The 19195-nt window shown below is 39.1% G+C and overlaps 1 protein-coding gene across 6 annotated transcripts in view; it reads right to left on the bottom strand.

Moving 5' to 3' along the window:
• TUSC3 (tumor suppressor candidate 3) overlaps window positions 1–19195 on the bottom strand; it is a 151272-nt gene that overhangs the window by 25932 nt on the left and 106145 nt on the right. For all 6 annotated transcript variants that reach the window (XM_064272871.1, XM_023551161.2, XM_010592493.3 and 3 more), the window contains one exon: window positions 10223–10286. In XM_064272871.1, the coding sequence (XP_064128941.1) occupies window positions 10223–10286 (64 nt within the window). The remainder of the gene's footprint in view (window positions 1–10222; window positions 10287–19195) is intronic.

The raw sequence follows: 19195 nt of genomic DNA, 5'->3' as shown, positions 1-19195 counted from the left end.
ACCAACAAATATCCTTATTATCCTCATTTTGAAAGAGGAAACTGAAGCCCAGAGAGGTTAAGTTCCAAGTCACAAAACTGGTGAGGAAAAGTGCAAACCAGTAAAGCATGCAGGGTGAGATGAGAATGAGAAAGGAGTAAAGGAACACAACAGATGCCCTAACAAGTGTAAAGAGCTTACTCCTCAAAAACATTCACGTTACAGAATTTACAGACATCACATTTGCAAACTGTCCACCACACTGCCACTTCAGGTGTCTGTCTAGAGTACAGGTTGACCTTCAGGTCACTTTGTTACACTTCATGTTGCTTTAAGCCTAATTCTTACAATGTGCTGTATCTGTTGGAAGACAATGCAGGCTTAGAGTATAGTATTTCCCAAATCAGGAAAGTTTACATAATATGCAAAAATCCGTAACTGTATTAAATTGAGAAGGCAGACAAGGAATAGAACACATGATGTTTTCAGGTGTTAGTACATGAAAAATCTCATCAAATCTTCAGTTATCATTGGCTGTATGTGCCAGGAATAGCTGTAAGTGAAAGGTGTATGCCCGGGAACTCCACTCCTGTGGAGAAACATGGCGTAACAAAAAATAAACTCAGCATACACGTAAAAATGTTTATTATAGAAAAAATGTATAATAACGAAAAACTAAAAGCTGTGTAAAATCAACTGCATACCCATTGCTGTGCAGTCAATTCCGACTCATGGCGACCCCACGTGGTGTACAACAGAACTGCTCCATAAGGTTTTCTTGGCTGTAATCTTCATGGGAGCGGATCACCACGCCTTTCTTCCACGGCACTGCCGGGTGAGTTTGAGCTACCACCCTTTAGGCTGGTAGTTGATTGTAAACCGTTTGTACCTTTGCGCCACACAGAGCCCTAATCAGCCACAAAGGAGTAGTTGGATAATGTACTGTGCTTTTACGTGACAGATTAAGTACCCATTTTAAAAATCTGACAAGAAGTTCTTCATAACACAGCAGAATTTTGTTATAATGCCAAATGAAAAAAGGTATGTAAAAAATATAATTTCATCTCTTTAAAAACAAATACAGGGAAATCATTGTAAGGAAAGAAAGATAAGAAGAAAGTTAATGGCAATTGTTCTTAGGATAACACAACCGTAGACTTTTCTTCACTTTATCGACCATATTCTTCAGACTAGGACTTGGCCAACTTTTTTTTTTTGTAAAGAAACAGATTATTTTCAGCTTTGTAGGCCATATAATCTCTGTTTCTAGTGTTCACCTCTGCCACTGTAGTGCAAAAGTAGTCATAACCCATTGTCGTCGAGTTGATTTTGACTCATGGTGACCCTACAGGACAGAGTAGAAATGCCTCAATGCCCCATAGGGTTTCCAAAGAGTGGCTGGTGGATGTGAACTGCCGATCTTTTGGTTAGCAGCTGAGCTCTTAACCACTGGGCCACCATAAAAAAGTAGTCATAGAGAATACATAAATGAAAGAGTATGGCTCTGTTCCAACAGAATTTTATTTACAAGAAGAGGAAGTGGGCCTGATTTGGCTCTCATCAGTTGTAGATTACTGACCCCTACTATAGAAAATCTAAGACAATGCCAAAACACACACACACACACTCATACGTATATATACACATGTACATATATAATATACCGCTGTATCGGACAGGTATTTAGCTTTATTCTTACTGGAAAATAAAGAAATACAAGAACTTAGTAAATCTTTGTCCATACAACCCCAAAATAGGAATTTAAAAGCAAAGGATTTCCAGACACAGGTTGTGCATAACCATAAAGTAGGCTGTATTTTATCAGAAAACAGTAATGTCAGTAAAGCGTGAGCCGTTCCTTACTTGGTTTCTCATAAAAGTTAAGCTTTCTAGGTTTTAGCAAGATATGAACTGAGAACCTACATTAACCTGACGGGGATGTGATTAAGACACATGAACTACACTCAGGTGGCTTTCAACTTGGCACCCTTTGCTCTCTTTTATTTAAAGATCCTTTGAACTTAAGGCCCTTGAAAATTGAGAATCCTTCAGCTTGAGTTCTGTTGTATCAACTAAAACAACATATTTTTGGCTAAGAGGAGGCTATATGATACTTATTTGTGGCAAATAATTACACTTATAACAAGGAAACCTTAATCTTTAGAGAGAGGATGAAGCCAGGAGATCTTCCACCAAGGGTGACGTGTAGCACGAGGGTGACATGCAGCACTTCCTTCGTTGTGTGGCTGGCTGAACAAGTCATGAAAGCCTCTACAAATCTGAGAAGCAGTCATGTCTAACTCTGGAATAACAGTTTTATTGCTGTCATTAAACTGTGGGGATGGCCTTATGGCTGCGCCTTACAGAAGTGCTACAACATTAAAAGAGAATAAGAGATGTAAATACGTAGTAGACACACTATGATTCTGAAAAGACCCTGAACTGTCCATTGTTAGATATTTAATGCTTCTATCTATTGTTCATCTAATTTCTGAAACCTAGTCTAGTTCATGTATTTCTACGTATCACTATGCACATTTGAGTTGGCTAATACCACTGCAAAATATTTTTCAACTACTGTGCGCACTCCACAGTTCCTTTGCAATCTTGTCCATCACTTTCGTAGAGCTTAAAAAGAAGTCAAAGTATTGACGTGCTCCCACATAAAACAGGAGCAGTTATCTGTGTATGTTATATACAATACCCAGAGGCACTGAGTCTCCTACTGAGTGAGTGACACATACGTTTACATTATAATCCAATCTCAACTGCACGGGATGATAAGTTTATTGCTGCTCCTGGGACGGGAGTCAGAATTTTATCAATTTAAAGATAAATGAGAACAGATGTCGGAAGAAATGTTAGCACATTATGGAAGATTTAAAGGGATCTAAATCTAGAGTTATCTTCAACTTGCATCCATCATTAATTTTCTTTTATCATTTATTTTCTCTTTTGATGTAACACATTAAAACATAGGAAACATTTGCTCTCTATCACAGTTTGAAAACAACTGCAGGATAAAATCGCATTCCTTTGTAATGAAAGGAAAACAAATGCATTCTCACTGGAAAAGCAAATGTAATCTTTATAAGGATAAAATAAAAATAATAAATCTTATCATTATTGTTGCTACTATAACCTTTGCCTTTACATGGGCACTTTTACTTCCAAATGATTATCTCATCTTGAAATCCCAGAACTTAAAGGATGAGGAGAATTAAGGGACCATGGCATGTCAGAGCTTACATGGTTGACCATAAAGCCAACCCTATAAACCCCGTGTTCTGTATTCACCAGTATAAACAGAGTCTATCTTAGTAAATTCAGTGGAACAGCCCTGTCTCTGAACAAAGGCGACTAACCAGAATTTGGTCTGGTCAGAACTTTAAAGTTTTAAAGTAGATGGCCTATTGGTAGAAACAATGACAGATTGTTGCTACTGTTGTTGGGTGCCATCCAGTCAGTTCCGACTCATAGCCACCCATGTACACAAGAACGAAACACTGTCTGGTCCTGCGCCATCCTCACAATTGTTGTTATGCTTCAGCCCATTGTTACTGCCACTCTGCCAAGCCATTGAGGGTCTTCCTCTTTTTCGCTGACCCTCTACTTTACCAAGCATGATGTCCTTCTCTAGGGACTGGTCCCTCCTAATAACGTGTCCTTGCTTCTAAGGAGCGTTCCGGCTATATTTTTTCCAAGACAGATTTGTCCGTTCTTCTGGTAGTCCATGGCTTACTCAATATTTTATGCCAAAACCATGCTCACCAACTTGCTGAGGGTAAAGGGAATATGGAATGAGTGGTGCAAGAAGGTAGTTCTAAATATCGGTTCCAACCACGTGACCAGTGGCAGAAATGAGGGCTGTAATTGTTATCAGTATTTTTTCCCTGTATGTGTGCATCAAATATTTTTGTTTTCTTCACTTATAAAATATAAGGTGTAAACAGGGTTAGTACATTTTCAGTTGTACCTGTCAGTTGTATCATGTTAGGCTTAAGTATGACTTTGTCTTTAGAGACTGCATATGGTTTGAGAAAGTGTGTATAGGTGCCAAGTTGACAGGGTGGCCTGTGACGGTCCATGTTGAGTGTCACTTGGCTGGGCCATGATTCTTAGTAGTTTGGCAGTTATACAGTAATGTAGTTTAGCAGTTATGTAATGATGTAGTCATCCTCCACGATGTGATTTGATGTGATCAGCCAATCAGTTTTAAGGGGAGTTACTCAGGGATATGACCTACATCCAATAGATACACAGACAGTCTGGCAAAGCTCACTTGCTTGCTCTGGATCCTACACCTGGCTCATCATCATCTAACCTCCAGCTCTTGGAACTTGAGCCAGAGGCCTGCCATACTGCCTGCCGATCTTGGGATTTGTTGGTCTTCACGGCCTGAGCCAGCAGCCTGCTGCTACAATGGTGTGAGCCATTCCTTGAGATAAATCGTTCCCTTTTTCTCTATATACACATATATGCTTCACTGATTTTGTTTCTCTAGAGAGCCGAGCCTAAGGCAGGCTAGTTAACAGAAAATAACACATTTCTGCAAACGTTTCTCTAAAAATGAAATGAACGTGCTTTTTTAAAAATGAAAACAAATGCTTTCAGTCACGTCCATTTTACTGTGCTATATACTTATAAGTGCGTTTGGTAAGAAAATAACTTTCAAGTTATCTTACTTAAAGACACACAAAAAAATTTTTTTTATGAGGTGTTGAATTTTAAGAAAATCCTATAACCAAAAGCATACCCTGCCACAATTTTTCATTTGATCACAATACAAATTTTTTAACTCAAATTCTATAAAGTATTATATACCGTAACTTCAAATGTCAATATATTTTACATACCTATTAATTCAAGCAACTATACTTTCAAAAATTGAATGTTTGTGCTGAAACTATATTCCAGGTAAGATCCATGTGCCTTAAGTCTGAGTATTCCTGAGTATTACTTCATTGGAAAACATCTTTAGAACATAATTGTAACTGAATAATTACTTGCACAATTATTTGTTGCGTATCTGACTCTCTCTTTAGACTTAAAGTACAGAATCAGAGACCTTGTCAGGCTTGGTAATTTTTGTATCTCAGTAAATGGCACTGTACCTGGCTCACAGTAGATGCTTAATACATATTTGTTGAACAGTTAAGCAAAATGATTCTTTTGCAATATTATGGTAGATATGAAATAGTACCCTTTTACTAGTATCTTTTTATATAATATATATGTTTAATATATGCCTTCTAAAATATATGCATATTCAATACAGGTGAGGTCAACACAACTGGACTAAATCAAAAGCAAAGAAGTTTCCAGAATAAAATAAATGCTTCGAAGGCCAGCATAGCAGGGGCGGAGGTTTGGGGATCATGGTTTCAGGGGACATTTAAGTCAATTGGCATAATAAAATCTATTAAGAAAACATTCTGCATCCCACCTTGGAGAGAGGTGTCTGGGGTCTTAAACGCTAGCAAGTGGGCATCTAAGATGCATCAACTGGTCTCAACCCACCTGGATCAAAGGAGAATGAAGAACACCAATGACATAAGGTAATTACAAGCCCAAGAGACAGAAAGGGCCACGTAAGCTAGAGACTAACTACATCAGCCTGAGACCAGAAGAGCTAGATGGTACCCAGTGATAACCAATGACTGCCCTGACAGGGAACACAACAGAAAACCCCTGAGGGAGCAGAAGAGCAGTGGGATGCAGACCCCAAATTCTCGTAAAAAGACCAGACTTAATGGTCTGACTGAGACTAGAAGCACCTCGGTGGTCATGGCCCCCAGACCTTCTGTTGGCCCAGGACAGGAACCATTCCCAAAGCCAACTCTTCTGACAGGGATTAGACTGGACAATGAGTTGGAGAGGGATGCTGGTGAGGACTGAGCTTCTTGGATCAGGAGGACACCTGAGACTGTTGGCATCTCCTCCCTGGAGGGGAGATGAGAGGGTAGAGGGGGTTAGAGCTGGCAAAATGGACATGAAAAGAGAGAGCAGAGGGAGGGAGCGGACTGTCTCATTAGGGGGAGAACAATTGGGAGTATGCAGCAAGGTGTATGTAAGTTTTTGTGTGAGAGACCGACTTGATTTGTAAACTTTCACTTAAAGCACAATAAAAATTAAAAAAAAAAAATAAAGTTGAGAGGAACAATCAAAAAATAAAATAAATGTATATTTAATATATATCTATAACATATGACACACACACAAGGGGTTGCCATGAGTCAGACTCAACTCAACGGCAACTATTTTTTATGATATATATAAGCCCAGTGTCTTCGAGTTGATTCTGACTCATAGGGACTGTACAGGACAGAGTAGAACTGCCCCATAGAGTTTCGAAGGAGCGCCTGGTGGATTCGAACTGCCGATCCTTTGGTTAGCAGATGTAGCACTTAACCACTACGCCACCAGGGTTTCCATATTATACACAGTAACATATATGTGTGTACTTACATTTATATATTCTTTCCCCATTTTTGTAATACTAGAGGGTGCAGTGCTTTGTACATAGAAGTAACAGAATAATTAAACACCAGTGTTATCCACTAGATGCTTACGAAAATTATCTTTCAGTAACACATACCAAATACACAGACTACAGACCTTTGTGGGAATATCAACCCACTCGGTATAGAAGTTTTGGCATACTGGAGAAATATTACTCAGTAGAAAAATGGGCTAAAAGTTTTAAGTTCCTGACTCTTCAACTAACTGGCTTTACGATCATAATCAACTTAAGTTGCCCCTATGTCATCAAATGGGAGACTTAAGAAAAAACGATGCATCTGAATTATGGTGTTGGAGAATACTGACTATACCACAGACCGCCAGAAAAATGAACAAATCTATCTTGGAAGAAGTACAGCCAGAATGCTCCTTAGAAGCAAGGGTGGCAAGACCTTGTCTTACCACTTTGGACATGTCATCAGGAGGAATCAGCCCCTGGACGAGGACATCATGCTTTGTAAAGTAGAGAGGGTCAGTGAAATAAAGGAAGACTCTCAACGAGATGGAACGACACAGTGGCTGCAACAATGGGCTCAATTATACTTAAAAATTGTGATAATAGCGCAGGACCAGGCAGTGTTTCGTTCTGTTGTACATAAAGGGTCATTATGAGTCAGAAATGACTCAATGGCACCTAACAACATTCTTATCAAATATGAAATCTATGTATTTTAGGAATTTTGTTAGGCTGTATCTTTCTCTCCAAACCTTGTTTTCCTCCTGTATTTCTTAATTTTATTTATATTAACCTATCTCCTATCACATATCTGAACTTCAGAGTCATCTCTGATTCCTCTTCCTTCAACCTCGTTCATGCCACCTGTTGTAAGGTTCTGGCAATTCTTCCTCTTGTGCAGCTATGGAGGCACTCATCCATTACAGGTTAACCTCTGTGGCCAGAAAAATCGCCAGTGGCTCCCGGTCTGTTTCTCTGTTCTCCCTTCTCCATTTTATCACCAATCTGTCAACAGAACAACCCTCCACTGGCTTAAACCGGGATGTTTTTCTTTCCACAGCCAGATTTATTAACGAGACACTTAGGGCTCAACCTCCGAATACTTCATAAAGCAATCAGAAAGCAGCCAATTCCGAACACGGAATGGAACTGGCACATCAATTACAACCCACATATTACCTTCAGATTAAAAAATAAGGTTCAAATTTCTTAGCTAGGTGTAGAAAGATTTCCATTATCCAGCCTAATCAATCTTTCATCAGTCTCCTCCCAGCCATCTATATTTTAGCTTTCATGTATTTCTTATGCTCCTCCAATAAAGAATACTCTCTCTCGATATATGTTTTGTGCCTGTTATACTCTGTATTAGAACCCTGTCCTTCACTCATTCTCTGTCTGGGAAATTCCTTTTTATACATCAAAACTCAGATGAAAGTCAGTCCTTCAACTTCTCCAAGCATGAGTTGCTCCTATCTTGCTGCTTCCTTTCACATGCACTGACTATAGCATTTGTTATACTGGATTATGCTTATTTTTCTCAGATTGCCCCATAGGGTTTCCGAGGAGCGCCTAGCGGATTCGAACTGCTGACCTCTTGGTTAGCAGCTGTAGCACTTAACCAGTATGCCGCCAGGGTTTCCTTTAATAGACTGGCTACTTTTAAATAAGGTATACTGCTAAAATGCTGTATATCATGGGTTGAAACAGGGTAGAGAAGCAAAGGGAACTATAATATATAAACACAGCTACAAACTTACCTACTATAAATACTGTTGTTTCTCACCATTTCACTTTAACACAAGTGTATTTATCTTCATATATACATATGAATAATTTAAAAACAGAATTAAAAGTGGCTTTATCTCATTTTGTAATAAGAAAATGAGTTCTATAAACATAAAAATATTCAGGATTAATTCTACAAATGTATTCATAAATCTCATCTTCTTACCTGAAGCCGCTCTGATGTGCAGAAAGTATTAATCTTTTACCATAGTGAAGCTGGACAGCAAAAACCTACTAGTTAAAATGTTTACTAAAATACAAGTATTTCTAATTCCACTCTATGAGACAAACTACAGCAAAAAATACTCAGAGCAGCTTCTTCATTTTGTATCTATGAAGCACAGAGGTGATTAAATAAACACAAGTAAGGGATGGGCTGCAGACACGCAGAATTCCATGGATGCACCCAAGTATGTGGACTCAAGGGCGGAAGGAATAAAAATGGAGAACCGATACGGAGCAAGAAGATGGTCAATACTGCTGAGTTTCAGAAAGACAGTGTGTAGTGTCCCTACAGTATAAAATGGACTCTTAGGATCTCTTCTCAAGCTTCATTTCCCAGGTCAAACTTCGAAAACGGGTCTTTTTATTACTTTGTCAATTACACATGCTTGGATGGGGTTCAACAAATCTTACTCCAGGAAAATCAAGTCATTCCAACATGCCCTCATTATGCATTTTAGAATTCTGATAAATACCATGAACCAGTTGCTGAGTCAATTCCGACTCATGGCAACCCCATGCACTGAAGATTAGAGCTGTACTCCACAGGGTTTTCATGGCTGTGACCTTCTGCACTTCGGTTTTCCTGCCTCTAAAATGAAGTTTTGACTTATATGAGTTCTAAGGTCCTTAAAAAAAAAAAAAAAAATTTTTTTTTTTAAAGGTCCTTAAAGGTCACTATGGTTATATAAAATACTGGAATTTTTTATCTAGGTTGCTTCATTTGAATATCAATCTTAGTAAGCCAGGATAGTAATTCAAATCTTACAATGTGTGTACTAGACACACTTTAAATTCTGATAATGAGTGAATATGTTCAGGAAACACTACAAATTTAACCCTTGAACATCTTCCCAAGACTCACAAAAATACCAATGTCCCCCCCCAAAAGTATATTTGTTTACCAAAAAAGAACTTTACTCCATCCTAAGAATATTCAGATTTTATGCTTTTAATTAGACACTTGAATCTTATCCAGCTTTTGCCTGTCCTGCTATCTCTTCTTTACCCTTCAAACTCAAAACCGTAATTTACACCGTACTTTCTGACTCACAACACTTTGTCTGGTATCTTCCAAAAGCAACTGCCTCACAATCCTAAATCTCCCTCTCTGGCTTGGCGTGACATTTATGGAACTCGGTAGTAAGACTAAAAAAAAGACAGTTACTGTTTACTCAGCCACTCGTAGGGCACTCTCTCTTAATCCCCATTAGGATCCAACGGGGAAAACTATCACACTTCTACACAAATAATGCACACCTTCTATGTTTGTTTGACAGCCACGCACCCCTGCCCCAAGGTATTTGTATAAGCGTTACTATGCCAATTTTGTTTAAAAAAAAAATTAGCACAGCATGCTTACAAACAGACGGGTCGGGGGGGAGGGGAAGCCGGCAAACAAAGCTAGAAGGCCTGTGTTTTCAACATAAAAATATAGTACATAAACATGACAAAAAATCTAGCCAGAGGTAATCAATGCAGAAAAAAAGACTATGCTTTGAAATTTAATAGTGAAAGAGAGAGAGAGAAAAAAAAAAAAAAAACTCTGTTAATGATTCAGAATAGCAACAAAAATTACACTGTAATAGGAACTCATTAGCCTAAAAAAAAGCTTAGAAGTCAGAAAATCAGTCATATAATAAAGTCTAAAATTTAATATTTTTTTAAAGTCTTGTTATTTACTGTCATGAAAAAGGCGACGTGACAGCAGGCAGCTCTGCTCCGCCCTTTCCAATCCGTCCGCAAGCTAAAGGATACTCAATACCAGAATAATATGCGACTCTGCCACGAACTGCGCCTGGCTGCTCCCGTGAATGTAGCTCTGTCAAAGGAGAGAGGGGACAAAATTACCATCTGGGGAGATAAACAACGGACAAATCTACTCAAGAAGCTCTTATTTATATTCTTTTGAATAATTACTGACCAAAAAACCAAACCTGTTGCTGTGGAGTTGATTCTGACTCCAAGTAATTGCTAGGTAACTGAAAATAACAGATGATAACGGTGGTTGTTAACACTACTGTGAACTGTAGAAAGCATCTTAGAACAAAAGTAAACCTCACAACGCTTGCTCAAGGGTTTCTCTCTCACACACACAAACACACATACACAGTGTAATGATTATTCCACAGTTGCTGTGAAAATGAACTCGAGGGCATCAAGCACAAATTACAGAAAGAATTGTTTTAATTCTTGATCCTTTAAGATAAGCCAAAAAATCATCTATCAAATGTGAAATCATTCCTTCCAGCAATCAAAAGTTCCCAAATAAGGAGTTAGCTTTATAAACGCATTCATTTCATAAAAAAAAAAAAAAATTTTCATTAGGGCACTTAAATTGATTTTTAGTCAAAATATAATTATTGTAATTGTTTTGGAGCATAGGGAAATGTGTATAACTTTTCCATGCCCAGGATGAACTATACTAGTTGATAAGTCGATTACAGAAAACTTGAAACTAATCACCATCTAGAATACCGTTTCTAAAAAAACTGATTCCCATAGCATTTCTGTTGTTGAGTCTCTCGTAAAAATGAGTTACTAGAGAGCTGTTTAAAATAAAAATACTTTTCTAGAGTTTTGGCTTATAAAAAAAATACTTAAGAAAAAACATGACACCTTACAATATAAACCAAAGTTCTCAATTTTACAGCACTTATGAAGCATACTTGTACAATTTGGGAGGATCCAAGTAGCTAGTTCAATATTTTTCTGTCAGTTATTTCTGACAGCAAGCATGACTGAAACCATAATGGAACGAGTATTTAACTAGGAGTGAGAAACTTACTCCTTTCTGGCCTTAAACCTGGACAAGTCACGTAATCTCTTAGAAATTCAGAATTCCCTAACCTACCAAATTAGGAACTGAAGTAGATGATCCCTTAGGCATTAAGCACAGCTTGGGGCAAACTAGCTAACTAGCCATTTCTGGCTCAGGTACACTGTAGCTGCTCAGGTATCATCATTACTTTTTTTCCCCCCCAGCTCTATTCAGTCAGATGTTCCCACACAAAAACAATGGGAATTTTCAAATTGATAAACTAGCTGCTATTAACCATTTAAGGTTTTTAACACCGATGGATGACAAAAAGCAGAATAATTAAAAAGCACAGCACAACATGTACAAACACTCTAATGACTGACATTGCTTCCAGTCTGATTAGAAACTAAAGTCCTAAGAATTAAGAAACTGAGACTAAGAAACTATGACAAAGGCTTTATTCTTCTTTATTTGAATAGTTACAACAGCAATAAAAACAGATATAATAAGTACCAATAATAATGGCAACCATTTTCTGGGTACTCGTTTTGTGTGAGACACTTAAAGAGTTTTACATGCAATATCTCATTTAATTCTAATAACTCTACAATGTATTTGTACTTCCCTCACTTTATAGAGAAGGTAACTGACACTTAGAGAGGCGAAGAATATTACCCTAGTTTTCACATCTCATAAATGTATGCGCTGGGATTTGAACTCAGGTCAGTGTGGGACAACAGGTTTCTCTATACGGACTTTCTAGCCCTGGGTGTGTAGTTGTGCTAAGATGATTTGCTAGGCCACAGTCTTGCAAAGGGATTGATTAGTCTATTATGCAAATAGGTGTATTAAAAACTCTGCAGGGATTCGTCAATTACTATGCAAACTAGGTGGCTATGGCCTGCTGAAGGGATTGGTCAGTTTTGCCATCCTGCTAGACTTTAAAGAGCCAATCCCACAGAGACTGAGGAGGACCTCGTTACCATCAAGAAGAAGAGCTGTGAGTGGGGCACATCTTATGGACTCAGGGTCTCTGCGCTGAGAACCTTCTAGACCCAAGAGACAGAGCGGTTATGTCTTGGTCATCTAGTCCTGCTATAACAGAAATACCACAAGTGGATGGCTTTAACAAAGAGAAATTTATTTCCTCACAGTAAAGTTGGCTAAAAGTCCAAATTCAGGGTATCAGCTCCAGGGGAAGTCTTTCTCTGCTGGTTCTGGAGGAAGGTCCCTTGTCCTCAAACTTCCTCTGGTCAAGGAGCTTCTCAGGTACAGGGACCCCAGGTCCAAAAGGGGCGCTCTGCTCCCCATGCTACTTTCTTGGTGGTATGTGGTTCCCCTTCCTCTCTGCTTGCGCCTTTTTTTTATATCTCAAGAACCTGCCTCAAAATACAATCCAATCTTGTAGATTGAGTCTTGCCTCACTAACACAACTGCCGCCCACCCTTGCTCATTAACATCATAGAAGCAGGATCTACAACATATAGGGAAGTCACACAATACTGGGAATCATGGCCCAGCCCAACTGATACTCATATTTTTGGGGGCCATAATTCAATCCATGACAGGCTGAACAAAGGAGATGGCATGAGAAGATGCACAATGGCACGAGCGAAGAAAACCAGGAGACCTGTGCGAGATGGCCATGGTGGGCTTCCCAGACCACAGTCAAGTGGCTGCAGCGAGCTTGCCGGCCCATGGAGCAAGAAAGCCAAGTGTCTTTGGGCAGTAGGCTTGCTTGCTGAGTGGGGTGCCTGTGGGTACTTGTTGGCAGAGCTAGGCTTGCTAACCCACGGACCAAGAGAGTTGAGAGCCTTCAAGCAGGGTGCTTGCTGATGGAGTGGGGTGCCTCCAGGCACTTACTGGCAGAGCTAAAGAGCTGTAACGCTTGCCCGTGCAGGGCAGAGGCCAAGAGCAAGGGCCGATGGCGGGCATGGCCGAGAAGGAGCTGAGAGATTGGAAGCTGTTCTGATCGAGGAACTCTATCCTGTCTCCTGAGTTGTTCTGTTACTTCCAAGTTGATCCTGATCCTGAACTGTAACCTGTTACTTCCCTAATAAACCCCACAATCGTGAGTATGGTCTGTGAGTTGTGTGTGGCCGCTGCAACGAATTACTGAACCCAGCAGAAGAGTACAGAGCATTGTGGGAGGAACAGCTGGTGTCAGAATTGGTAAAAAGGTTGGAGAGAGGAGGTATGTCTGACCTCCACCTCATAGGAATCAGCTTTAGGCTGAGATTCTCATTGTTTGCCTGTAATAAAATCACTCATTAAGAGAAGCAAGAAGCAAGAACTCCAGACATTTTCTAGGTGAGTGATTTCAAGTATTTTTGTTTGTTTTAAGTAAGAATCTTCGTCAGTGAAGCTTCTGTCAAGTTCACCAGTGGACTTCCACATTGGCAGATCCTAGGGTCATATATCAATCTCACTTTACCCAATCTATCTGAAGAAACTGCCACGTTTGATCACTCCCTATATTTTATTGTATTACTTTCTTCACCTGAGTTCTGGAGTACCAGTCTTGATTCTACTATTTCACTGGCTCTTCGTCCTCAGGCCTTTTGGCCATTCCCTCTCATGGAGTAAATCCTAGAGTATCTGAGCGTCACAGACTTAAGCCTCTTCCCTATGCTCACTCTTCCCAGGGCTCCTCAGTTAATCACATGGCTTTATATATCATCTCTATATTGGTGATTCCCAAATTTACGAATCCAGTCTAGTCTTCTCCCATTTCAGACTCGTATGTCCAGTCTGATATATATCCATCTCCACTTGGGAGTCTCATAGGCATCCAAAGCTTAAAATGGTCGAAACCAAACTCTTGATTTTGCCTCTCCTTCTATTACAGAGTCGGAATCGACTCGACGGCACTAGGTTTGGTTTGGTTTTGGTCTATTACAGAATCTACTTCTCGCCCATTCTCCTCCATCTCAGTGAACAGCAACTTATTTTTTCCAGTTGTTTAGGCCAAAATCTGGGAATCATCCTTGTCTCCCCCCTCCCTGCTCACTCTTCTCTCCCTTCCTTCCTACTTTGGTCATCCCACAAACAGAGGGTGAAATCAGCGGCCAGCAGCTTAGGCCTACTGTTAGTCAACTAATAGCAGACTATTCCTGGGAGAGACACTGAATAATTATTTTTTCAACTTTCCTTGTTCAAGTCCCTTTATGCCACACTGAAATTAAAATTTGCAGCCTCAAGAGCAAACGATTTGAAAAACCAGCCCGTCTGATGACCCCTAACAAAGATTACTTCAGTTAGATGTGCTTTGGAGCAAAACCAAATATTAATGTAATCAGGGTATAAAAAGTTCCTCAGTGATACACATAAGCCAAGAAATAGCTTTTTTGAAGACAGTAATACACAGGGCTCAAATTAATTATTCCTCCTACATTCATTGATAAAATACATGCTGACATGTATTTACTTTTAGCATTAAGTACAATGCTAGAAAGAAAAAAACAAAAATGTGCCCATGCCACTCTCAGAGAGAGATAACTGATTTAACTTTTTGATCATTTTTTAAAATATCATTTATTCAAAAAGGATCATTTATTATATCAAGCAAGTGGCAAATGAACAAAACGAAGATTTGATATTGTTGGGTGTCACCCAAATGCTAATCTGTCTCAGTTCAAGGTCAAACCCACAAAAGTGCTTCTGGTCCCTTCTTTCATTTTAAAATACATGACTGCAAAGTGATCCAAGAGCTCATCAACAGCTACAGGAAACAACGCGGTGCTTATCTTCCAAGGTCTATGCGGACTCTTTCTGTCCAATCTTTTCATGCAAATCCACACGAAATGACATGCAAATTCTGTCTGTTTTCTTTCCCCCTCCTTGCATCCATCATGAAAAAGTCCCTGCGTGAATCCTTTCAGCCTTTTCAGTCCTCACTCACCGTCTGCCCATTCAAGGATCAAGGTACTTGGAACCTAAGAAAACTTATGTGATATTCTCCCAATTATCTAGTTTATCAGTCTATACTCTTTGTGACAGAATTATTGCAATAGCAAAACAGGAAAGATGGTAATTCACTATCAACATAAAAACAGAACATAGGGTGAAAATCTTGTCTTTTCTTTGATAGTACTTCCAAGAAATGCCTCATTGCTTTAAATAAACAAAACAGTCTTTGAAATTCATCTTGGCTATTTAACATTCACAGTAGAAGAACTACATGGCTTTCTGGATCCAGCCTACATAAAATGAGGGATCCATTTTTCTGTGCATGATAGAATCCATCATTTTACCATGAAATTCTAAGTAAATCAGATGACAGTTAAAATGTATCAGCTAGTAGGGATCCAGTAATGTGGCCTCCTCGTTACATGGCCCTGACCCTCCTCTGTGTGCTAAGGTACCTAGAATACTAAAAATGAAACACTATTACTCCATCATCTCCTTTTCAGTTGTTTTCTTGGAATATTAATGTCCAGGAAAAGATACTTTTGAACTGCTGCGAGACAAGATGTACCATGTTATTTAGTGTTAAAATTAATAAAAATACTCAAAGAGATCCTATTAACTTCTCAGTGTAGGATACTACAAGCCTGCTTAAGATGTAATCAATTAACTGGGCCTTTACTGAAAATAACCAAACAGTGTGAGTGAAGGAGGTAAAGAGGGAAAGAGAAAAGGAGGGAGGGAGGAAAGAAGGAAGGAAATCAGTCTTCCATCGGACCAGTGGCAAAAAGGCCACTGTCGTCACTGCACAAAGTGAGCTTAAATCCCAAGGTATTTATCACTCTGACATTCTAATAAAAGCTTCCTGTATTGCTTGAGAGTTACACATTTCTAGCTCATTCCTTGGGGTCTTCTTTTTATTCATCAGTCTACATCGGCTTCTCTGAGGCAGCTTTAGCTCTTGCTAGGCTGCTGCACCAAACGGCAGATGTGACAGATACCACAATAGCTAGGCCAAGTCCTTCCGGGTTTGCCTGAAATACGAGGTATAAATAGGTATCGTCTACATCCAGGTGGTGAGGAACAACTCTGTGCTTGATTTAATTTCCCCAGAGGTTGAATGTATCTTGTGCTCAAAATTCCTAAGCACTTTATTAAATATCTGGCTTAAATTAAAAAATGATTACAAAAGAGATATAAATAAAACAGTTATTCATGAAAACAGTGATAAAACTCGATTACTTGCCCCTCACAGTGCTCTGTCTCTGTCAGCCGTTAGCAACAGACACCAATCTCTTGTTACTGAAATTTTAGCACATCTTTTAGCCCCATTCCAGCTGAACGTGGAACGTGGGAAGGATATGAAACCCTTATCTGCGCAGCCATGCTCCAAAAAGGGCTCCTTCAATTTTTCTTATCCTATTTGAGGATCAAAAATGTTGGTTGCTCATCCTAGATCAGTGGGTCTCAAAAAAGCGTTCTCAAATATGTGTTTGCATGAAATTCACCTGGGATACATTTTTACAGAGTAGATTCTCAGAGTCCACCTATGGACATTCTAATACAACAGGTCTGTGGTACTAACAGAAGCTGGTACTGTTCACGACCTGCAAGCCATACCTATGCATTTTTTGGGAGGCTGTATGGGAAGTGAGGATCCAGCAAAAATTGCCGGAAAGAATACATATTAAGAGAAACTATCTTGCTAGTGAGAAGCCCTGATGGCACAATGGTTAAGTGCGTGAACCCACAGCGGCTCCTGTACAGCCTTGCAAACTCTATGGGGCAGTTCTACTTTGTCCCATAAGGTCGTTATGAGTCGGAATCAACTTGATGGCACACGACAACAACATCTTACTAGTGAGTTTTTTTTGTAAACAAAAGAGTTGCTATTGTCAACTGTAATAGTTTAGGTGCAACTTGTATAGATGCAAGTCTGTATTAAGAGTACTACTGACGGCAAGTGGGGCTGAAACAACAGAAGAAATTATGTGAGGTTAATCAGGCAGATGAGCAACAGATAATATCACTGCGTATCTCTAACGACTCATATCTGTATTCTGAGAGATAGTCCAGAATACGACATGAGACATGGTAAAAGTTAAAGGGGGCAAAAACGGAGCATACTGGAAATGGAAGAACAAAATGCTGAGCTAGTAGCTCCTAACCAGTGACTTGGAGTAGTCCACAGTTTTGGGGTAATTGTGGCCCCAGGTGGGACCAGAGAATGTAGGGCTAGAAAATTCCTAGGATAATATAAAGCAACCCTACACCCCAGACGCTGGTGAGACAGCTACTAGGGATAAACTATGTCTGGAGACATGGCCCCCCCCTTTACATTTTGAATAAAGTGCCAATGAGATAAAGAACTTCTAATATTAACTGTACTTTCAAAATAAATGTTGAAAATAAAAACAACATAGTAAGACATAAGTAAATTTCTTCCAAGTGTAAAGTAAAAGTTTAAAAGATTGTCCTATGACTAACCTAAATAATTTTAGTAATTAGTACTCTATTGATAAGAACATATCCCCAGACTTACTATTGATTTAATTTTATTCAGTAGCAAAAGAAAATTTTAAATGCATAATATAATTACTCTCTTAGAATTGTCTTGAAACTAAAGTAAAAAGAAGTTCAAAGTAAAGAACTGTTATATTCTTTTCCACTTTAAAGCCCAACTGAAGAGCTTCTAACGTGAAATCTGTACACCGACATTGCAAATGTAGATATACGAGAGGTTAATGTAATTAAACATGTGGGCTTTTTTTTTTTAACTTTTAATCTTGGGGAAAAAATAATTCTCGGGGAAGATAAACATTCTCATGTCATATTATAAATTTAAATCCAAAACCTAAGAATAAAAAACCAACTAATAAACCAACTGCCGTCGAGCTGATTCCGACTCATAGCGACCCTAGAGGACAGAGTAGAACCGTCCCATAGAGCTTCCAAGGAGCGCCTGGTGGATTCCAACTGCTGACCTCTTGGTTAGCAGCTGTAGCACTTAACCACTACGCCACCAGGGTGTCCAAACCAACTAATATACCTTAAAATTTACATCATTCTGTGTTAAAAAATAAAATCACTAATTTTATATCACCAAATTATTTTTCACCTGTGACTAAATCTGAGTAACACATTAGGAACAGGGCACCTCTGCCCTAATCCAGCTCTGCTAAAGAATGGAATGAATTCCCCCAGTAAAGTCATTTGATGTCTCTGTGATTTTCCTGGTACAGATTATTTTTTGTCATGATGACGCTATTAGTAGATAAAAAGGATGTTATTACCAAACAAAGCCTATATAAAAAAAAAAGCCTATACAACGTGTTTAAACAAAAATAAACAAGGATCATATTTTCCTCTGATGTACAATCTTACCCTTATACTTTTTTTGTCGTGGATGTACCTGTGAACATGGATGTCCATAATACCCCTGGGGCTCACGTGGTAAGGCTTTAATATATATGTACATAAATTCGCTGTTGGTTAATAATGAACCTTACAGCTTATCTGTGAGATCGTCCTCTAATCATCATTTGGACTTTGCATTTATTCATGGTCACTGCCTCACTGACCACAATACCAGCAAAATATTACAGAATCGAAGTTCCATTACATCCTGCTGGACTGTCTGCTACAACAGCTTTCCCACTCCAGTACTCCTGATGGCTTCAGTTTACATCCTAGAAACTTCCCATATTGTCCCAAGGAAGATACTTCCCCTGAGGTCCACCTAACACCAACTGCTTTAGAAGTCCACAGTCTTCCATCTCCTCTGTGTGTCCAGGAACATTGCATTCTGATGAGCAAATCTGGGAAATCACTGTCTCTCAATCTTTGACCTCTGAGACTTTACGCTGACGTCTGATGTGAAACCTAGTGCTTGGTGCTGGCCTTCAGAATGAGTTTGACTGATGATGGAAATTACTGGCTGAGCCTGCTAACTGGCCAAGTGAGGCCTTAAATTTTTGGTACACTTCTCTATTTAAGCTTATTATTTGAAGGCTACAAATTAACAACATTCTTTATTGTATTTAATCAGTGTACTTTGTATTTTA

Source organism: Loxodonta africana, chromosome 19, assembly GCF_030014295.1.
Source record: "Loxodonta africana isolate mLoxAfr1 chromosome 19, mLoxAfr1.hap2, whole genome shotgun sequence".
Classification (NCBI taxonomy): Eukaryota; Metazoa; Chordata; class Mammalia; order Proboscidea; family Elephantidae; genus Loxodonta; species Loxodonta africana.
Note: the sequence above shows the minus strand (reverse complement) of the source record. Positions and strands in the feature narration are given on the sequence as shown.